The sequence below is a fragment of the Puma concolor genome, chromosome B2, assembly GCF_028749965.1.
Source record: "Puma concolor isolate L17-30 chromosome B2, mPumCon1.1.hap2, whole genome shotgun sequence".
NCBI lineage: Eukaryota > Metazoa > Chordata > Mammalia > Carnivora > Felidae > Puma > Puma concolor.
In genome coordinates, this window is record NC_141671.1 from 34,270,797 (window position 1) to 34,294,498 (window position 23,702).

Here is a 23,702-nt window from a genome sequence, read left to right on the forward strand (position 1 = left end):
GAAAGAATTCTACTGTACTTGAAGAGATCAAATCTGAAGAGACAAAATCTACCACTACGCTATTATTTAGTAAAATATATATCTATTTGATCATCCTATCCAAATATCTTGACAACTACTTCAGTACAAGGGCTGTGGTACCCACTACTCTGGATAGGAAGAACAATTATTCAAATTGCAATACCACTGCTGTTTAAAAAATACACACACACACACACACACAGAAAATTCTGTAAGTATACATACACATGCAAAATTCTACAGGCATGGAAATTTTCTAAAAGGTACAGAAAAATAGATAGTAGTGGCTACATCTGGAAAGAAGAACAGATTTTTGCTTCTCACTTTTAGTCCAGAGGTTGCAAATTAGTGGTCCAAGGAACACATCCTACCTATAGATGAGCTTCATGTGGTCCATACAGTGTTTTAAAATTACTTGAAATTGTTTTCATGCTTATTTATTTTTGAGAGACAAAGAGACAGAGAGTGGGGGAGGGGCAGAGAGACGGGGAGACACAGAGTCGAAGCAGGCTCCAGGCTTCAAGCTGTCAGCACAGAGCCGACACGGGGCTTGAACTCACAAACTGCAAGATCATGACCTGAGCCAAAATCGGACACTTAACCGACTGAGCCCCAAGGCACCCCAAGATGGGGCCAACCTTTAGAGGGCTCAAATTGCTTCCAGAAACAATATTCTTGCCGTTAACTTAAATTTTAATTTCTTTCATGGCACATATATTGACAACATTTACATCTCATGGCAAACTGAATCTACAAAAAAGCCTGAAAAAGAGCTTAGATTATAGGACTTGTTTCTTCTAACAGCACTGGACCACAAAGTCTCCTTAAAAATGAAGTCTTTAGTCCATCTACTCTCACACCTTACTGAATCCGGTGTTTAGGGAGAACCAAAGGCTGTTAGGGTATATCTTCCTCTTCAGGGTATGTATCGTATGTGATCAATGTTATCAAAAAAGCAATGTTCAGAGAAGACAGCACAATTAGTGTCCCAATTTCAAAAAAACAATAGGATTTCATGAGGCATAAGAAAGGGAAGAACAACATTCCAGGCAGAAGAAAAAAGTTTAAAATTGGGAAAGCAAAAGTATATGTGGGAAATGAGCAGCAGACCAGCTTGAATGGAGCAGAGAGAAGCAAGATATCCAGCATAAAGGTATGCAGGAAAGGTAGAGGCAGATAAACCAGGACCAATCTTTGGAAGGCCCTGAATGTCAAGCTAAAGCCCTGTTCTTTATGTGGTACATAACTAGGGCATTATTAAAGGCTTCTGACCAAAAAAAAAATGGTCCAGATCAAAGCTGTGATTTAGAAAGATTGGTCTGGTAGTGGTATGTCCACGAAATGGATTGGAAGGAAGAGAGCCAGATGTAGAAAAACAATTTGGAGAGTATTCCTGTTAGGGTAGTCGTGCAGGGAATGGAAAACAAGAGTTGGAAAGTGCACTGTAGAGTGGAAGCGAACAGGGTTTGGCAAGTGATTTGAGGTGTCCAGGAAAGAGAGGGCATTGGATAGAACTCAGTTCAAGCCTAATTAATGTCTGGGAGACCAATGGAGCTATTAACAGGGAAAAATCAGAAAGAATGGCTGGTAAGATGGGGAAAAGGATAAACTGATCTTGTAAATACACAATTAGGGGCACCTGGGTAGCTCAGTCGGTTAGGCATCTGACTCTTGATTTGGGTTCAGGTCATGATCTTCCGGTTCGTGGATCAAGCCCTGTGTTGGGCTCTGTGCTGACAGTGCAGAACCTGCTTGGTATCCTCTCTCTCCCTCTCTCTCTGCCCCTCCCCTGCTTATGCTCTCTCTCTCAAAAATAAATAAATTAATTGATACACATTTAATTTTGGTTCCTAATAGAACACCCCTAATATTTTCCCCCATTAGGAAACCTTGCACACTTTCCTGGCCCAATTTTTAGGGGTGTTCTGAAGAAAATATGTATTTAATACAAGTAAAGGATATATTTAATGCAGTCAATGAGAAGCCAGTCCCAGAGCATGTGACATGATCAAAACTAAGCTCCACAGGATTAAGTTGGACTCCTACCTCACACCATATGCAAAAATTAACTCAAAATGGATCAGTGACCTAAGTTTAAGAAGTGAAACCATAAAACTCTTAGAAGAAAACATACAGGTAAATCTTCATCACCTTGGATTATTAGATATAACGCCAAAAGCACAAGCAACAACAAAAAATTAGATAAGCTGGGCCTGATCAAAATAAAAACCTGTGCACTGAAGAACATCATCAAAAAAAATAAAAAGACAACCTACAGAATGGAGAATAATGTTTGCAAATTACATATCTGATAAGGTTCTAGTATCCAGAATATATAACTCTTACAACTGAACAAAAAAGACAATCCAACTAAAAAAAAAGTCAAAGGACTTGAATAAACACTTCTCCAGGAAAGTATGCACTGACCAAGAAGCATAGAAAAAGACATTCAATATCATTAGTAATTAGAGAAACACAAATCAAAATCACAGTGAGGTACCACTTCATACCCATAAGAATGGCTGTAATTAAAAAAAGGAAAATAACAAGTGGTTGGCAAGGTATGGAGACCCTTGTTCATTGCTAGGAGGATTATAAAATAATCCAGTCGCTGTGGAAAACAGTTTGGTGGTTCCTGAAAAAGTTACACATTCAACTCCTAGGTATATAACCAAAAGAAGTAAAAACAGGTATTCAAACAAATACATGTACACCTATTTTCATAGCAGCACTATTCACAATAGCCAGAAGTTGGAAATGGCTTAAATGTCCATCAAGAGGCAAATGGATAAATTGTGGTATACACATACTTTGTTGAAACATTATTCAACCATAGTATTGACACATGCTATACAACATGGATGAAGCCTGAAAGACACTAGACACAAAGGGACACGAATATTGTATGACTCCGTTTATATGAAATATTCAGAATAGGTACATCCATAGAAAAAAAATTCAGATTGGTAGTTGTCAAAGGCAAAGGGTGAAAATGGACCTGGGTGGTTGCCAGGGCTTGGGTTTCCAGGGAATGAGGAACAACTGTTTAACGGGTGTAGGGTTTCCTTTTGGGGTGATGAAAATGTTTCAGCTCGATATATATGGTAGTTGTACAACACTAGGAATACACTAAATGCCACTGAATTGTTCACTTTCTCATGGTTTAACTTCATGTCGATTTCACCTCAATTTTTTAAAAATCAGCAATATTCCAAGCCAAAAATAAAAATAAGCTCCATGTCTTGTTACTCCTGATCCCATTAACTGCATTATAGCCAAGCCAATATTCTAGATGGTTCTGCTCCACTTGCTCCTTCCTGGTTTCACTCAGGAAACATCCTCTACCTATATTACACTACTTTCTCATCAGTTCAAATCGCCTAATCATTTCAAAACTTCTAAGAAAGCAACCTGCCCATAGCAGTCATTCCATCTTTGTGAATCATTCCTTCTACTTGACTCAGTCCATTCCTACCTGTTCTGAAATTCAGCTAATTCAGTACTGACGTATGAATGTTTCCTCATTATTCCGAAACTTTTCTCTCATCATTTCAGGCATGTTCTTTTCCTATCAGAACACAAAGTATAATACAGGCTGTTTTCTGCTTCTGTATTACACTATCTGCTATCCAAAATACATTTATTTAAATACTGTCTGGTTGATAGTTTTTGGTGTTATGCGCTACACAAATTTTGTGTGGAAGGAGTGGGAAGATAAGAAATGGTGAAGAAACCATCTCCACCCATCCTAGCTACAATGGAGATTAGTTTTCACTTCATCTGTGATCAGAAATATAAGGCCCACAGCAATACTGTTTATAAAGACTTCCTGCAGGACAACAATATACTTTTTACTGTGCTCCTTTTAAAACTAAAATGAATCTAAATGCTCTATTTATAAACTTTTTTTTTATACCCAGAGTCCAAAACTTCTATGTGCCACTCAAAAAAGATAGAAAAAAGTGGAGAAGAATATCCAAAGAACTCTCAACCTTCTTAAAAATGTTATAGACTGTACAACACTCTATCACTGAGTGTTATGCAATCCTTCCCTACCCTCTTCCTAAAACTGCTGCTTGGCACACATTTTTTTCAAGGAACCCAGTACTAACATCATGATTTATGTTACAAAAGTCTGGCTGCCAGGCTTTTCCTAGACTCATACACATAAACCAAAGAGTGGATCAGAAACTCACTTACCATGCAGGTGACTGAAAAAATGGATTAAGACCAAGCAGGGGAGGTACTATGAAATACAAGGTACAACTGATTTTTACATCTAGATCCTGATTTCACTTCATCAGTTATACCTTTATTTTATCCAGTGGGGTGCCTCTGACAATGCTGACAAAGTCAGCAGGACATGAGTGTACAAAAATGTTTTTCCAAGTTGCTTTTCTAGAACACATCTGTTCCATCCACTGTGGGCACATGTAATGTTCCAAAAAATGTATATTACTTCCTGAAGACACCAAGAGGTAAGCTAGAACGTTGCAACACCACAACTGCAAAGGGCCAGCCAAATAAGTAATCAACAGTGTCTATATGCTAGTCAACTATTATTTATACTTATAACTGAGAAATAAGGCCAATACTGACTCCTAAGTTAATGCCCTCTAAAAATCTAGAAGTGTTAAAAAAATAAAAACTAGAAGTGTTACTTGCCTCTTGTCACAAATGCTAAAGAACAAAACTCACTTTAAAAACATAAGAGACAAATGATTTTGAGGACCAGAAGAGAATTTGAAATCTTACATAACACTAAACTGTACACTTAAAATTGGTTAAAATGGTGTATGTTTTATGCTAAATTTTCTAAAAATCATATGTAAATTCTCCTATGAATCATGTCAGTTTCCCCTGGAAAAAAGATAAGTCTATTAGACTACATTAAAGGATGAGAAACCATTAAGTTGAATGTGTTTAAATTATAAATAGTGAAAAAATTTTAGTGATTTCAATTAACAGAAACTTTCTGACCTCTTAAGGAAGGTGTTTATTAGATAGTCTCCATCTCCAAGGAGGGCATAAGCAATGAAAAAGTTTAAACTGTGGTAAGTAAGAGAGATTTAGTTTTGACATAATTCTAACTAGAAAAGTAATTAAACACTATAATAAGGTACCATGCAAATCTCTGCCCTCAGGGATGCAAAAATAAACTGTCTTGGAAGGATTATATGCAATTCTTCAGGAAAAACTGGAATGAACTGGAGAATCTCTTAAGCCAACTTCCAGTTTTAGAATTCCAGGTTCTATACTCACTGTCCAATAGTGTCTCTGCAAGACATTCCACCTATAGAAAGTTATACTAATCTACAAATCATTTCAGTTGGCTTAGCATACTGGGTTTTTTTTATCACACCACTTATTCACTTTCTGTACTTACTGAGGAACTGAATATTGGCTACTTTTATTAAGTATCCCAGCAGCATGGCTGCCAACTCAGGTATAAACACTACAAAAAGCTTAAGCTGGGGGCGCCTGGGTGGCTCAGTCGGTTGGGCGTCGACTTTGGCTCAGGTCATGATCTCGCGGTCCGTGAGTTCGAGCCCCGCATCGGGCTCTGGGCTGACGGCTCAGAGCCTGGAGCCTGTTTCAGATTCTGTGTCTCCCTCTCTCTCTGACCCTCCCCTGCTCATGCTCTGTCTCTCCCTGTCTCAAAAATAAATAAATGTTAAAAAAAAAAAAATTAAAAAAAAAAAGCTTAAGCTGAAACAATACTTCATTCCAAATTAAAAATTAGAAATATCTACAAAATTCACAATGAACTAAAGACTAGAGGAAAAAAATCTTTTATAGGGTAGATAATTGACAAGGCCAAAACATTCAACTTAGTTTTTTGACAGCTTCTTAAAAAGCTAATACTTACTTTTGAAAATAAAAACAAAGTCTTTCCAACTTGAGTTTCATTTTAGAAAACTCATGGCCTTTGTTTTAAAATAATGATTTTTTTTTAATTTTTTTTTTTTCAACGTTTATTTTTTTGGGGACAGAGAGAGACAGAGCATGAACGGGGGAGGGGCAGAGAGAGAGGGAGACACAGAATCGGAAACAGGCTCCAGGCTCTGAGCCATCAGCCCAGAGCCCGACGCGGGGCTCGAACTCACGGACCGTGAGATCGTGACCTGGCTGAAGTCGGACGCTTAACCGACTGCGCCACCCAGGCGCCCCTAAAATAATGATTTTTAATTTACCATAGTATTTTCTAGCAGTCATCAAACAACCGAATGGTGGTTATTTATTACAACCAATAGCAGGCACTTAAGAAGTCACAGTAAAGTTAATCATCTCAAATTCAACAGGTTAATCACAGCAATTTGAGAGATTTTGCCATCCTATATTATAGGACCATCTCAACAAAGTTAGACATTAAATGACATTTAAAAACAATACATTTCTAGACCACATATTTCTTAAACAACACAGACAAATGTTTTGACCAAATACACATGCATGACTATATTTATTTTAACTAGATTGTATTAATCAAGATGAGCATTTGTTTAAAACAAAAATCTAATGAACTTAACCAGGTCAAAATAGAAATCAAAATATAATACTGGGGCTAACTGCTTTCAATAGAAAGAAAAGAATAGTAAGCCTTACTTCCTTCAATTCACAAAAAATTTTTCATTTTATAATCAAAGACAAAGAATATGACTTTTACAACCAGAAAATAAGGTGGCTTAAAGCTGATTTACCACTTAATTGCCTGCATTCCTAAGAAGCTACTAACTTCTAACTGCTTTAAAACCTGAATACATCTGGGGCGCCTGGGTGGCTCTGTTGGTTGGGCGTCAGACCACAGCTCAGGTCGTGATCTCTCAGTCCATGGGACTGAGCCCTGCGCTGGGCTCTGTGCTGACAGCCCAGAGCCTGGAGCCTGCTCCAGATTCTGGGTCTCCCTCTCTCTCCACCCTCACCTGCTCATACTCTCTCAATCTCTCTCTCAAAAATAAATAAACATTAAAAAATTTAAAAAAGAAAAAAAACTTGAATACATCTTTTAATGGCTCACTACTTTGCTCAGAAATGTATCACACCTTGTTTCATACAGAGATGCTACATCATTAGAATACATGCTACTCTGTGCCATTGAGCTTAATAATTTTTTATAAAAAATTCAAATAAAATTTTTATAACGCAACTATAATTTTTAAGTTATTTTTTTCTTGCCCACACTGGGCCTCACCTTTCACAAAACCTAAAAACAAACAATCTTAGATGTTAAACACACACACCTCAAACACATAAAATTCATTACACTGGTTTTGTAGCCACAATAATTATACTAATAAATACTGACTCTAAAGAACTAAAAACTTATTAGGGCAGGGTTTAAATGGTACGACTCACAAGGGGGTGGGGAGAAATAATGATCCTCCCCTACCAAACTGGCAGCAACAATATGCCAAGTTTCCTATGCTGAACTAGTGTAAACAAGGAAGAAAAAGAGCTGGGGGTGGGAAGCTGGCAGGCAAGAGAACAACCCTCGTCAAGATATAGCTTTACTTCTAAATTTCACTAGGGTAATACCTGTTCTCAGTGTTTTCAATAACCCCTATCAAGGACTATTTAAACACTATAAGTTGGTGTTCAGAAAACGACTGCAGGCTGTAGTCCCTCTCTTCCCAGACGTAAAAAGATATAAGTGGGGATCATAAATGCTTCTTTAATTATAAAGACTATCTCTCGCATTCAATGCCTCAAAAAGTTTTCTAAACATCTAGCAATTCAATCCCACTCTTGCTGTAACAAGTTTAAAGATAAAATAGTGATGCTACACAGAAAAAAAATTCACACATCATCTTTGGTGTGACCATAGCTACAAGGAAGACGAGCACCATTCCAGACAGGACTAGATGAGAAATGGGATAAAGACTAAGCTTACAGCCTCTTTTTTCTGGCATTGCCTGAGGCATTCAGTGGACATGGAATAAAGGGGAAGCTGGTTGTATAAGTGATGCCAAGAGAAACAAGATTCCACATGTCAGGGTACTGAATGCCCAAACACAGAGAGCAAAGGGCACTCATCCCATGGCTTTCTGACCAAAGAAAAATGAGTTGTTTCACCTAAAATCTTTTCAGAAGAAGTCGAATGGTCTGTACTTTACCACTCACCCTAAGTGAGTGAATTCAACAACCCCTCCTCAGGGAACAAGGAGAGAGCCTTGCTTATCAAAAATAGCGAGGGCTACATCCAAAGCCAAGAAACACTCCTTTTGGTCTAAGCGCCATGGTCTTCTGCCCCAATTCTACAAGGAGACTCCAAGCCAAAAAACTTGGTTCCTAGTTTTCCTAAGCCAAGTTCTCCATTTTCCCAAACAACCCAGTCTTATTTCAGATAAGCCCCTCTCCATTCTGGCATTCTGGAATCCAGGGCTCCAGTTCTCTCAGAAAGCTCCCTCCTCCAAGATAATCTCCTTTCCTTCACTTTTCCTAAGGCTTTCCCAGACCCTGCCCCCAAGCACTCCCGGTCCTCCGTTAGATCTACTAGCAGATCCCACTCCTCCCTGGCACAACTCTTCGGAAAGTCAGCTCTCTTACCGTACTCACTTGTCCTTCCCCAAAGTATGTTTCCTTTTTCCCTGTCTTCGAATGAAGAAACACAACACACACGCGCGCGCGCATAGTATCTGTTCTCATCTCCTAACTCCCAAGTCTCTCCAGTGCCCCCACGTTCTTCCAGAACACTTAATTCTCTCCCGGAGTTTCCTCTCATCCCTGTCTTCCTCGACCCTAACTCCATACCCCAGGCTTTCCCCCCACTCCCCAAATTCAGATTTCCTGTGCTGTGTACTCTTCACCAACACCACAGCCCTCCTGCTCACAGGTCCACCCCTATGGTCTCGATACTCAAGTCTTTCTCCTCTTCCCATGTTCTTCGGCCCCTAATTCTCCGCAGAACCTCGGGAAGCCCTCCCCAGTCTCCCTCCCGCCCCTCCTGCACTCCGTGGCCCCCCACTCCCCTCGTACGTCCTCTCTACTCTTGCTCAGCCCCCAAATTTCTCCCATGTCCCTGAGGCTCCCCCACACTCCCTCCACGCCCCGGGAAGAGGGTGCCCCTCAGCGCCCGCCCGCCCGGCCCGCCCTGCCGCTGGGCTCTGGTGTCCCTTCCCTTCCCCGCGGGCCCCAGTGCTGGCGCGATGGGGCCGGCTCACCAGTTGGTCATATCCAGGAAGAAGGCGCAGCCGGCCGGGTTGAGCTGGAAGCCGAGCAGTCGCTGGAACTCAGAGATGAGCACGTCCTTGTCGGTGGTGCCCAAGCAGCTGAACTTCTGCATCAGCTCAGGGTCCAGGTCCACGTCCATGCCCTCCATGGCTGGGGCCGGACACCCGCTTCCCCGCCTCCTCACAACCGAGCCGCCGCCGCCGCGCCGCCGGGCCCGGGGACCGGGAGGGGGCTCGCTGCTAGCTGGCGCCGCGACCCCGCTCCTTTAAGGTAGGCCCCGGGCCTCTCACCGCCTCATAGGGATAAACTCACTCAGCCACTCACTCACTCTCTCGCTCCCCCCCCTCCCACCCCCCCCAGCGCCGCCGCCTGCGCCGCCGCCGCCTCTCGCTTCTCTGCCGCCTCCGCCTCCTCCCGCGCCGCGCCCACTGCGCAAGCGCCGCCCGCCTGGGCCCCGCCCCTTCCTCTCCCGGAGTCCCGCCCCTCAGTGGCGTCACAACCTCGTGACGTCTCCCGCGTGACCTCACCGAGGTGGAGCGAGGGGGCGGGGAGTGGCAAAGAGGAAAGGGACCGCTCGGCGGCTGAGGGTGACTCCTGGCCTGACCTTCTCCTCTCTCCGCCCCCACTTTCAAGGGGAGGAGTTAAAGTCCGGGGTTTGGGGAGAAGCTCCGGGATCTTGGTGTACCGCAACTCCACCATTTTGCAGGTGAGGAAACAAGTTCGGGAGAAGAGACCATGGCAAGATCGAGTACCAAAGTGCAGGCAGGACGCAGTCCTCTCGGCCAGGGCTTTGCCCCTTGTCCTGGAAGGGCTTGTTTGCACAAGTTTTAAGAGCTGTTTTTCCAGGTCGATAAGTGCCGTGAACGCTTGGTTACCAGCCATCCTCGGCGATGGTTACTACAATTTGTTAGTGCCGTTTCTGTTATGCAACAGCAGTGTCAAGTCTCGGAAGTTAAGGAGGCCTCGATACAAACATCAATCAGAAGTCCAGACAGCAACATACATATCCTCCCACCCACTCTGTCAAGACCAGCCCTCTCAAAACAAAGGTTAAGTAAGTCACGAGGATTTGGCATGCCTTGTTCTGTTTTTAAAATAGGAAGCAAAATACTGCTGTAAATTTGGTACACCTGCCTGGTGAAGGCCCCATTTCGAGATCAAAGAATGAGAAAGGCAGCGTAGGGACCATTTTGTCTACCCCCTTGCATTCCCATTTGCTCAACACCGCCACATCCAAAGAGGAAAAGATGAGGAAGAAATGGTCTTCTGCCTTCAAGTAGCTCCCTGCTTTACTAAAAAGGAAAGTGAGATCCGGAAAGCTTATATGTCTTGTCCAAAAATACAGAGCAGCCAAACTAAAACCCAGGTTTCAGTTTCCTAATGGGTTATGTTTTCCATAACAATTTCAACAACACAGCACTAGAATAAGTGAACCGTAGTGTCTGGGTTGCTAGGAGGTTTTACAAAGGGACAGGATTCTACCTCTTTCTGTTAGTAAAATAAAATATCTTTAAAAGCCTGGGTTCTGGGTCACACACATTTAGGATTCTCATTCTGCCAGTTATTGGTAATCATAGTGCCTGCCCAGATAGGACTGCTGTAGGAATTAAATGAGATAAAAAATATAAACTCAACACAGTGCCTGTTCCATAAAAAACACTTCAAGAAGTGATAACTAGTATTGTGGCCATAAACATAAGACGACTCTGGAAATAGACAATGATACAAGTAGTCCAGGATATTTCTTTACCTGACTCCCCTTCTACTTCATTTCCCTTCCTTGTTCTCTATTACAATATGAAATATATGCCCTTTCTCTTTTCCTACTAAGGGACCACCCTTCTCCAGTGATATATTATGGGAGATAACTTTAACAGCAGATAGTTACAATACTTACAAACTCATATAATAGTTCTGAACTTTTTTTTATAAGAAACTGTTCTTAGGCCTCTAAGACCTGAGCAGAACTTAAATCATTGCCAAGGCCTAATTTTTGGGTGACCACAATGTTGGAATATGTTACTAATATTGAGGAAAATTCTATTTCAGGGGTGAACACATATTGTCCCAATCTTATGGATGGTGGAATGGGAACACAGATTATAAAAATCCCAGTATTAGAACTGAAAGAAATCTAAGACTGCCTAGCCCAACCTCCCCCATTTTATAGATGAAGAAACTGAAACCAAGAGTGGGGAACTGATTTACCCAAGATTACACAACTAGTAAGGGGTGTTCAAACTCCCAATCTAGCACTGTACCCACTATATCCTACTACAATTCCTTTTATACTTTGAGTTCAGTTTGGCCTTACATACAAAATAATCAGAAATTGGTATTACTCTATTAACTAAAACTAAGTGTCTTAACTTGCAATATCCATGGATTAATGTTGTGTTGACCTAGGACCCAAAAGAAGAAAATGTTATTTTGTTATAAACCTGACAACTCCATTAGAATGCTAACCCAAGAGGGGCGCCTGGGTGGCTTGGTTGGTTAAGCGTCCGACTTCGGCTCAGGTCATGATCTCACGGTCCGTGAGTTCGAGCCCCGCGTCGGGCTCTGTGCTGACAGCTCAGAGCCTGGAGCCTGTTTCAGATTCTGTGTCTCCCTCTCTCTCTGCTCCTCGCCTGTTCATGCTCTGTCTCTCTCTGTCTCAAAAATGAATAAATGTTAAAAAAAAAAAAAAAAAGAATGCTGACCCAAGATAAACTAACAACTCTTGGCCAACACCATGTAGTATTAAAGTCTTGACTCACTCATAAACAGCCCACATAATGCAAAGAGATCCTTGCAAATAAGAGACCCAAGTGGCCCAGAACTTCAGTTTATGACAGAAGTTATCTCAAAAGAGTATAACTACTCCTAAAGTGAATTCTGAACATTGTGGGGACATTTGGGGTTCTCATGAGATTGGATGTGGTACCCTGGCCATTAATTCCCTGAGGACTGAGGATGATAATCTTCTGCAATTCTTGGGACAGTCACACACAATAGAGGACTGACCCATCCCTAACCACTATGCAAAAACACTGACCAAGGTGGCTGGCACATTAGGTACGAAGGAAGAAGCAGCCGCTCCACCTTCCATTGAATTGTTCTTTTGCGGGATGAGATATTAAATGGAGAAAATGAGGTGTTACCCATCAGGATACTCACAGAAATGTGAATCTCCACTTGAATCTGGGGGGATATTAACATGCATGGTTCTGCTATAATGGCTCTGCAGCTTTGTTTTATTTTGTTGGAAAGAGGGCATGCAGAAGGACTAGTTGAGAGACAAAAGAACAAATTGCTGAACACCACCCTAAGGACAAAAAGCTGATGATGGCAGTATTCCAAAAGGGCTTCTAGGTATTGTCTCAGAACTATGTCAGGTACTTTGCCCAGAGATGCCGCTGCCTGGGATATCATACAACCAGCCAGTTTCTTTCTGAATTTCTTGGGCTGGTGATCACATATAAGAAATTTAAATTAACCCCAGATCCCCAGACTAGTTCAGTTTAAAATTTCTTAAAGGAGTTAAGCCATTCAATCTTTAGAAGTTAAAAGTCTGGGAGAAAAGTGATTCATCTCACCAGGGCAGCCTAGATTGGTTCCAAACCTCTAAGTCCCTAAGATTCAGAATTGCCAAGTCCGGCTAGTACTAAGATTATGCCACAGCATAACCGATTCAAGGAACAGACAGAGTCCAAATAGGTGTTATGCTACATTATATGATAATAGCAACTTGTAGTAGAAACCTTTTGGGTATATATCCAAACTGTGATGATCTCTTTTCTGCCAACTATTAATGACCCTCTATGTGGCCTCCAGCAGCCATATGTATCCTACATTGCCCTTTCCTTTAGCCTCCATTTGATTGGACAAAAGGGATATGCTCAACCTAGGATCAGCCAATCAGATTCATTCATTCTCTCTCTCTCTCTCTCTCTCTCTCTCTCTCTCTCTCTCTCTCTCTCAGGAATTTGGAACTGAACTCAATGAGTTTGTGGAACAGGCCTGGGCTGTTTACTTGAAAGTCAGTGATAGAAATACAGAAAAGAGACTATCTTTGTGGGGCACCCATGAAAACAAAATAATGCCCATCTGCAGAAAGAGAGCCACAAGGCAGAGAGAAACAAAGATGAGAGACCTGAAGGCTTAGGAGAGAGAAGTTCCTATCACTTTGAGTCCTGGTTATTCAGCTTCCCTTAGATTCCGTTAGAGTCTCCAGATTCCATTCAAAATACATTATCTCTTAGATGAAGTAAAAAAATAATCAAGTTATTTTAAAAAATTAAGAAAATCATGTGAATACAATGTTTGATTTCTAGATAGGGATGGACGTCCTACTCTTAAAAACAGTGAAAACTTGGGGGCGCCTAGCTGGCTCAGTTGGGAGAGCGTGTGACTCTTGATCTCAGGGTCATGAGTTCAAGCCCCACACTGGGTGTAGAGATTACTAAAAAAAATAAATAAATTTAAAACAAATAATGAAAATTCCAATTGAAAAAAAATGGCACAAAAAGGCAATTCACAAAAGAAGAAATACAAATGGCAGATAGACATATTAAAAGATGTATTATGCTACCCATATTAAAGAAATGGATTAAAACAGCAATAAGGTAGGGGCGCTTGGGTGGCTCAGTCAGTTACGCATCTGTCTCTTGATTTCAGCTCAGGATCCCACGGTCATGATCTCGCGATCATGAGCCCACCTCTGGCTCTGCACTGGGCTTGGAACCTGCTTAAGATTCTCTCTCTCCCTCTCTCCCTCTGCCCCTCCCCAACTCTGCATGCTTGTGTGCTGTCTCTCAAAAACAACAACATTTTGCCTAATCAGATTGTCAAAGCTTCAAAAACATTTATAATAGCTTTAGTTGGCAAGAATATGGAGAAACAGGTGCTCTCAAACACCACTGCTTCTGGGAATATAAATTGATGTAATTTTTCCTAAAAGTGAGTGGATGTGAATTCAGATGAATTGATGTGAGTAACCTTAATAATGTTCGTATATAATAGCCCCCAAATCTTAGGTTTATAAAAAAGCTTTTTGTTAGAAGTATTATAATACATATGATAGTAAAAAGGTGGAATAACCCAAATGTCCACCAATAGGGGAATTGTTGAAAAAATATATATGGGCAGGAGTGGATTCATTCTTTTCACCAATATACTTTTACATGAACCTATGACCAAAAAAGTAAAGAATTAGAAAGAAACCTGAATGAATATTTCAATAATCTTAGAAGAAGAAATCTCCAATCATAATATCAAAGAAAAGATCTATAGTTTTGCCTGTATAAAAAATCTAAGGGGCACCTAGGTGGCTCAGTTGGTTAAGCGGCTGACTTCGGCTCAGGTCATGATCTCACATCTCATGGGTTCCAGCCCCGCGTTGGGCTCTGTGCTGACAGCTCAGAGCCTGGAGCCTGCTTTGGATTCTGTGTCTTTTCTTTCTGTGCCTCCCCCACTTGCACTGTGTGTGTCTCTCTCTCAAAAATAAGTTAACATTAAAAAAAATGTTTTTTTATTTAAAACGTCTTTGCTTCAAAAGTTAAAAAATAAAAATAAAAAATACCATGAGCATAATCAAAAGACAAAAGGATAATTCAAGGACAATATTTATAATACACAGGACAGAGTACTAATATCATCATTTAATAAACAGCTCTTGGGTCGCCTGGGTGGTGCAATCAGTTGAGCGTCCAACTCTTGATTTCAGCACAGGTCATGATCCCAGGGTCATGGAATCGAACCCCGTGCTGGGCCCTGTGCTGAGCATGAAGCCTATTTAAGATTCGCTCTCTCTCCCTCTGCCTCTCTCCCCTGCTCATGCTCTCTCTCTCTCTTAAAAAAAATTTAAAAATAAATAATAAATAAGTAAATAAACAAACAGCTATTAGGATAACCAAGGAAAAAACAATCTAAAGGAAAAATTGGTAAAGGACATGAATGGGCAATTGACAAGAAAAATTATATAAATGGCCTGTAAATGTATGAGAATATTTTGAATACCATGAATAATCAAGAAATGCAAATTAAAACAAAAGTGCAATATCATTTTTATCTGTCAATTTGGCAAAGATTGATCATAACCAGTATTCTACAAGATGTGAAGAAAAACACAATTTCATACAATGTTGATAGGATTACAGATTCGTAAAAACCTTTCAGGAGGGTGTTTTGGTAATGGCTATTAAATTTTAAATGTGCACCTTGCATCTTAGATATCATACAGATAACTAAAAAGGATGGCCAAAGATATATGTAGGATGATCACTACAGAATTTTTGGTAATGCTGAAAAATTGGGAACAATCTGAATGACCAACCATAAGGCTTTGACTATATTTATGCTATAGAATATTACACCACCGTTTAAACAATGAAATAGGCCTATATGAATTAACATGACAAGATACAGAAGACTGAGTTTTTTTTTTAAAAAACGAATTATTAAACAGTATATATACCATGATCTCTTTTGTATCTATATAAAAAGTATAGTAAGTTTATATGTTTATGTATGTGCTTGGAATATATGCATAGCAAAATATCTGGGGGAATGTATACCAATGGTTAAGGAAGGTGGGGTTATGGTAGGGTTGCCACATAAAAACCAGATAACCAGTTAGACTTGATTTCAGGTAAACAACATTTTTAAAAAATGTTTATTTATTTATTTTGAGAGAGAGAGAGAGAGAGAGGAAGCAGGGGAGGGGCAGCCAGAGAGGGAGTGAGAGAATCCCAAGCAGACTCTACACTGACAACCTGCCGTGGGGCTCAAACCCACCAACCACAAGACTATGACCTGAGCCAAAACGAAGAGTCAGACTGTTAACCGACTGAGCCACCCAGGCACCCCAGTAACAATTTTTTTAATGTAAGTGGTCACAAATATTAACTGGGTATCCTGTATTTTTATTTGCTAAATCTAGCAACCCAATTTATGGGAAACATTCACTTTTAATGTTAAATTTCTGTATTAGTTGAGTTTTTACACTGAGCATGTAATCATTTTAAAAAGATAAAATTTTGGGGGCTCCTGGGTGGCTCAGTCGGTTGAGTGTCCGACTTCGGCTCAGGTCTGATCTCACTGTTCGTGAGTTCGAGCCCCGTATCAGGCTCTGTGCTGATAGCTCAGAGCCTGGAGCCTGCTTCAGATTCTGTGTCTCCCTCTCTCTCTCTCTATGACCCTCTCCTGCTCTCTCTCTCTCTCTCTCTCTCAAAAATAAATAAACATCAAAAAAATTATTAATAAATAAAAAGATAAAATTTTTGAATAACATTTTAAAGTTATCTTGGTAAGGTAGAATTTTATATACCTCCTTTGAAAACACATTTTTGAGGAATGCTTAATGATATAAAAAAATCCTGATGTTAGTGTCGATTTTTAAAAGCTGCATCAAAATCGTAAATACAGTATAATTTTTAGACTATAGCTATAACTCATTAAAATAAGCACACTAAATAATAAAATAAGCAGAGTAAACAACTGGGAAGAAATATATCAAAATATTATAGCATTATATCACACAGAAAAATTGCAGGGGATTTCTGTTTTTCTTTCTACAGTTTTCTGTATTTTCCAAAGTTTTAACAAGTGTGTATTTGAAGAATTTTTAGAATAAAACTTGCCTATGTTATGTTAAGTGAAAAAAACAGGATGTAAAATTAGCATATTGTATAAACCTAACTATATAGCAAAAGATTGGAAATATTAATAGAGAATTGATCATTTTAATTCTTTTTATCCTTTTTTTTTTTTGTTTATTTATTTTTGAGACAGAGAGAGACAGAGCATGAACGGGGGAGGGTCAGAGAGAGAGGGAGACACAGAATCCGAAACAGGCTCCAGGCTCTGAGCGGTCAGCACAGAGCCCGATGCGGGGCTTGAACTCACGGACTGTGAGATCGTGACCTGAGCCGAAGTCGGCCGCTTAACCGACTGAGCCACCCAGGCGCCCCTTATCTTTTTTTATATTTAAAGAAATAGATCAACTTGATTCTTTAATTGATGGACCTATTATCTCTGCTAACATACAAAGATGTTTACAATATATCCCTTTTTTTTTTTTAAGTTTTTTATTTTGAGAGAGAGAGAGAGAACACAAGCAGGGAAGGGGCAGAGAGAGAGGGAGGGAGAGAGCTGTCAGCACAGAGCGAGCCCAACAAGGGGCTCGAACCCACCAACCATAAGATCACTACCTGAACCAAAATCAAGAGTCAACGCTTAACCGACTGAGCCACCCAGGTGCCCCTACAGTATATTCTTAAATGGTAAAAAGCTATGAGAAAACAGTATTACCTATGCTCTAATTTCTAACAGATGCATGAATAAGTGCAGGAGATGTCTAGAAGGATACACTTCAAGGTGTTGATGATGACATTCTCTGAGTGTGGGGAATAATGGATGTTGTTACATTTTTATCAGTATTTTAGGATTTTTAATAAAATAATCATGTCATAAAACATTCAGAGACACTTCATTTTGAAGAAACAAAAATTGGGTGACCTGGGGGCTTATCAAACATGAATTCATTTCAGTTCTTGACATTCTTTTCCCTATGTTAGCTGTCTTAAACTTTGTAAGCTGCAAAATCTAGGCAGCAGCTAACAGTCCAATGAGCTACCCGGTTGAGCAAGCAAATGTCTGCTGACTTACTATCAGCAAGGCTGAGTTAGGGACAGTGGCCCAGAAAGAGAGCCTTCATCCTTGTGCTATGTGACCATGGACAAATGACTAAGCTTCTCTGTAGACCTCAGTTTATTCATTTCAATATAGGGAACGCTGCAAAAAGATCACTGAAGTGAAGCAAAAGAATATGTCAAACAAAAGAAAAACTTTTTGGAATTTAACCTACAGCTACAATTAGTATTCGCATAAACACACCCATAAGCCAAACTTCCATTCTGTGCTTATTCTCCAGGGTTGGAAGCTCAAATGAGGTGGGCATAAGTGCTTGTAAATGTTAAATATTGAAGTATAACATAACAATGGGGGAGATACAAGGACATGCGTTTCTACAAATAACTATATAAAGGTAGCTAACAGTACAAAGCAACATGTGTTCAAGTGCCAAATGAGCAGTAGACAGGGTGAGTAGGACTTGGGAGGAGGGAGGAGTGAAGGGTGAGCTGAGATGCCCAAAGAAGCCTTCTAGGAGACCTTATCCAGGCCCTGATGATTTTCCATAAGATTTGAGGAACAGGCTAGTGAGGGGACACATTACAACAAAGTCATTTAGATGTCTGTTTATTCTTTTAATTGTGATTTTAAAAAAAGTTTTTTTTAATGTTTATTTATTTTTGAGACAGAGAGAGAGAGAGAGAGCATGAACAGGGGAGGTCAGAGAAAGAGGGAGACACAGAATCTGAAACAGGCTCCAGGCTCTGAGCTGTCAGCACAGAGCCCGACGTGGGGCTCAAACCCACGGACCGCGAGATCACAACCTGAGCCGAAGTCGGACACTTAACCGACTGAGCCACCCCGGCGCCCCTTAATTGTGATTTTAAAAATACATAACAAAATTCACCATCTTAACTATTTTTAAATGTTTATTTATTTTGAGAGAGAGATCACGTGAGAGGGGCAGAGAGGGATAGAAAGAATCCCAAGCAGGCTCTGCACTGACACAGGGCTCAATCTCACAAACCATGAGATATTGACCTGAGCCAAAATCCAGAGTCAGACACTCAACTGACTGAGTCACCTAGGCACTCCACTGTCTTAACTATTTTTAAGTGTACAGTTTGGTAGTGTTAAGCATATTCACATTGTTGTGTAGCTAATCTCTAGAAGTTTTTCATCTTATAAAACTGAAACTCTGTACCCATTAAACAACAACTCCCCTTTCCCTCTCCCCCCAACTCCTGGCACCCACATTTCTACTTTCTGTTTCTATGATTTTGACTATTTCATTAAAAAAAATTTTTATGTTTATTTTTGAGAAAGAGAGAGCACAAGCAGGGGAGGAGCAAAGAGAGAGGAAGACAGAATCTGAAGTAGGCTCCAGGTTCTGAGCTGTTAGCACAGAGCCTGATGCAGGGCTTGAACCCACAAACCATGAGATCATGACCTGAGTGGAAACCAAGAGTCATACACTCAACCGACTGAGCCATCCAGGCACCCTTCTATGAATTTGACTATTTTAGATACTTCATATAAGTGGAATCATACAATATTTATCTCTTTGCGATGCACAAAAGTTTTAAGTTTGATGTAGTCTTATTTGTCTATTTTTGTTCTTGTTGCCTGTGTTTTTGGTGTCAATCCAAAAAATCATTGCCAAGTCCAAAGTCATGAAGTTTTTTCCCCTTGTTTTCTTCTAGGACTTTTATAGTTTGGGTTTTACATTTAGGTCTTTAATCCATTTTGAGTTATTTTTCATATATGTTGGAAGATAAGGATACAACTCCATTCTTTTGTGTGCATTTGGGAGTCTTTAACAGCTACAAGACCCAGGCTCCTTTTTACTGCCTCCTGTTTGTTCTAATCACAGAAATATACCTAGAAGTGAATCCAGGTAAAGGGAATAAAATTAAAATCTAAGGTGTACTTGAGGGGGAATTTTCTCTGGGAAGTGAATGGGTGAGGTTCAAGAGCAGCCTACTACAGTGAGCAGTACCTCTGCTCTGAACATCCACCTGGAGCATGATAGGAAAGAATCAGATCCCACACATTTGGGGTTTTTCCACCTCCTCTACCCTATTTCCCTACTCGAGAGACAAAAAAATAAATAAAACAAAACAAAACAAACAAACAAACAAAAAAACAGGAGGCACCAACCTATTACACTATCTTTTCTTCAGGACAGAGCATCTAATGTCCTGGGTCTTTTTTCCTACTGTGGTGAATGGGACAATGCAAAAGAAAACCTGATTGTCTTGATCTCATGTCCCCCCGTCTCTCGACCTAGATACATCCAGAAGTAGTCCATTCTTTTCTCCTTGTCCTCCACCTTCTTCTTCTCCACCCCCCCTCTCCTCCTCCTCCTCCCCTCCTCCTCTCCCCCCTCCTCCTCCTCCTCCCCCTCCTCCTCCTCTTCCTCCTCCTCCTCCTCCTCCTCCTCCTCCTCCTTCTTCTTCTTCTTCTTCTTCTTCTTCTTCTTCTTCTTCTTCTTTTTCTTCTTCCTCCTTCCTTCTTCCTTCTTTTCTTGACCGCTTCAGCTTACCAGAGTCAAAACATCATCTAAGTAAATGCCAACTCCTTATCTCTCCCTCATGTAAAAAAACAAAACAAAAAAACCCCACAAAACTACAAACACTTCACAACCCCTTTGGTTTTACTATAATTACTCTTTCTCCAGTGGGTTCACAATATGTAAAGCATCTTGCCATCTGCATCCACACTAGTGGTAAGAAAGAAAAAGGGGAAGAGGGGAACAAAAATTTAACGCAACTCTACAATATGCCAAATGTCCAGTACTTTAAATTTTTTTTAATGTTTATCTTTATTTTTGAGACAGAGAGAGACAGAGCATGAGCGGGGGAGAGGCAGAGAGAGAGGGAGACACAGAATCAGAAGCAGGCTCCAGGCTCTGAGCTGTCAGCCCAGAGCTCGACGCAGGGCTCGAACTCACAAACTGCGAGATCATGACCTGAGCCTAAGTTGGATGCTCAACTGACTGAGCCACCCAGGCGCCCCCAAATGTCCAGTACTTTAGTACTTAGACTCATTTAATTCTCACAGCCAAATGAGATCAATATTATTATTATTATTATTCCCCTTTTGCAGATAAAGAAATAGTGAGAGTTTAAATAATGCCTCCAAGGAGACACGGATGTTGAGACAGCCAGGACTTAAGCCCAAGGCTCTGAAAGAAACCTGTGCCCTCCACTTCACTCCAGATTTCTTTCACTTTTAAGGAGTTTACCTTTTCACCATGGTCAGGCTGGTTGTGTGTCTATGGAGCTGTCATTACTTCCTCTTCCTGTGTTTTTTTGAAAATTTCTAGGATACTGCCAGAAAAGATTGGGGTAATAAATACTAACATTAATCCTAATATCTCCAATTTACGTAATAACACTTTATAATTTCTCAACATATCCATCCATTCTCTCATGTCATTCTCAAGAAAAACAGGTTGTATTAGTTTATTTTTTAGTAGCTTCATTATTTTGCAGAGACTCATACATGCTTATTGCAAATAAAATTAAGCAATATAGAAAATTATAAAGAAAAATTTTAAAAACACCCTAAATCTCACTACCCAGAGATAACCATTATTAATATTTTAGTAAATATATCTTTCATATAACTGTCCACTTGTATAATTTGCCTCAATTATCTCTTACCACAGTTGCCTCTCTAGCCTGCTTTTTTCATTCATAGTATGTTGAAGACAGCTTTCCACATCAACAAATATACAGATACATCATTTTTAATGGCTATAGAGTATTCATATTTAGGAATGCATTTTACTTGACCAGTCTCCTACTGATGGACTCTGAGACTACTTCCAATTTTTTATCGTTGTAATAAATTGTTAGCCCCCACTTAAAGATTAGGGAACTGAAGCTCTGAGGAGCTATAGGACCCCTTTTTCAAAATCCAGGTCTGGGGCCCCTGGGTGGCTCAGTCGTTATAAGCGTCTGACTCGATTTCAGCTCAGGTCATGATCTCACGGTTAGTGAGTTCAAGCCCCACGTTGGGCTCTGCACTGACAGTATGGAGCCTGTTTGGGATTCTCTCTATCCCTCTCTCTCCTCTGCCCCTGTCTTGCTCTCTGGATCCCTCTCAAAATAAACTTAAAAAACAAAAAACCTTTCTATTATGGAAAATTTTCAACATACACTAGAGAGAATGGTGTACTCAACCCCCATTCACCCAAGATCTAACTTCAACAATGATCAACATTTTGCCATGCTATTTTCACCTTTTTCCTGTGAGTATGTGTGTGTGTGTGTGTGTGTGTGTGTGTGCGCGCGCGTGTGCATGCACACGCACGCTGTAGTATTTGAAAGCAAGTCCCAGACACCATATGATTCCACCTGTAAATACTTCTGGATACTGTGTCTTTAACGGACAGGGATTGTGAAGAAAGAATGAAAAAACACAATACTATTATCACAATTAATAGAATTAATAGGAATTTTTTAATATTATCTAATACTTATTTCATATTCAGTTTTCTGAAATTGTCTCTAAGATATTTTTTTCCAATACAGTGTGGATCCAAAGAGCTCCACACATTACATTTGGGGATACGCCTTTCAAAGCCCTTTAAGTCTTAACAATCCTCCACCCCCACTCTTTAATATAATTGTTTGTAGAAACTAGATTGATAGCGGCTTGATTTCTAGTACTCAAATAATGTAAACAACCTAAATATGTTTATAAACAGGAAAATAGCTAAACAAATTCTGTTATATCTATACAATGGAATACTACTCAGCAATCAAAAGCAGAACTGTTGATCGTACAACATGGATGAATCTTGAAAATATCGTATTGAGCAAAAGAGGCCAGACACAAAGGAATACAAACTGCTTATCTCACTTCTATGAAGTCCATTAGGCAAAAGTAAGCTATAGCATTAGAAGGTGACCAATGAGGCCTAGGGCTGCAGGGAAACTTGCATGGATGGTGAGGAACTGACTGGGAAGTGGCACGAAGGGACTTTTTGGGTTGGATTGATGGAATTGTTCTATATTTTATTTGTGGTGATGTTTACAGGAGTGTATCCATGTGTCAAAAGTCATCAAATGGTACACTTTCAATGGGTGAATTTTATTGTATGTAAATTATACCTCAATAAAGCTTTTTTTCCTTTTTTAAATATTCTTTTTAATGTTTATTTTTGAGAGAGAGCGAGACAGAGAGACAGAGTGTGAGCAGGGGAGGGGCAGAGAGAGAGGGAGACACAGAATTCGAAGCAGGCTCCAGGCTCTGAGCTGTTAGCACAGAGCCCGACGCGGGGCTTGAGCTCACGAACTGTGAGATCATGACCTGAGCCCAAGTCGGATGCTTAATGGACTGAACCCCCCCCCCCAGGCACCTCATAAAGTTTTTTCCTTTAAAATTGACCCTCTGATTTTGTTTCCATGCCAGTGTACAGCATGTGGTAACGATAAACATTTGGCATAAGTAATAAGTGACTGTCAGTGAATGAATGACTCTATTTGCCACTTAAAAGAAGAGAATGAAAGACACTTATTTGTTACTTTCACACTAGCAGAGATTTTCTTTTTTCTTTTTAATTTTCTTTAATGTTTATTTATTTTTGTGACAGAAAGAGGCAGAGCACGAACGGGGGAGGGTCAGAGCGATAGGGAGACACAGAATCCGAAACAGGCTCCAGGCCCTGAGCTGTCAGCACAGAGCCCGATGCAGGGCTCGAACCCACAGACCATGAGATCATGACCTGAGCTGAAGTCAGACGCTTAACCAGCTGAGGCACTCAGGCGCCCCCTGGGATTTTTACTTATCAGGTGAATAAATTGTCTTCATGGACTTGACCCTGAAGTGATGAGCCCCTGCTCAGCCATAGGTGCCTGTAGGTGTTGCCTCTTTGGGCGGCCAGA

The 23,702-nt window shown here is 40.4% G+C and overlaps 1 protein-coding gene and 1 long non-coding RNA gene across 6 annotated transcripts in view; one reads left to right on the forward strand and one right to left on the reverse strand.

The window, feature by feature from the left end:
• ILRUN (inflammation and lipid regulator with UBA-like and NBR1-like domains) overlaps positions 1-9,537 on the reverse strand; it is a 97,604-nt gene extending 88,067 nt beyond the window's left edge. For 2 of the 5 annotated variants that reach the window (XM_086706641.1, XM_086706638.1), the window contains exon 1: positions 9,183-9,537. In XM_086706641.1, the coding sequence (XP_086562767.1) occupies positions 9,183-9,340 (158 nt within the window). In that variant the 5' untranslated portion in view covers positions 9,341-9,537. The remainder of the gene's footprint in view (positions 1-9,182) is intronic. The other 3 variants (XM_086706640.1, XM_086706637.1, XM_086706639.1) reach the window with 2 other exon arrangements.
• Positions 9,538-9,670: 133 nt separating this feature from the next.
• Positions 9,671-23,702, forward strand: part of LOC147580897 (uncharacterized) — a 40,070-nt gene continuing 26,038 nt past the window's right edge. The window contains exon 1 of the long non-coding RNA XR_015251179.1: positions 9,671-9,898. This is a non-coding gene — a long non-coding RNA (uncharacterized LOC147580897). The remainder of the gene's footprint in view (positions 9,899-23,702) is intronic.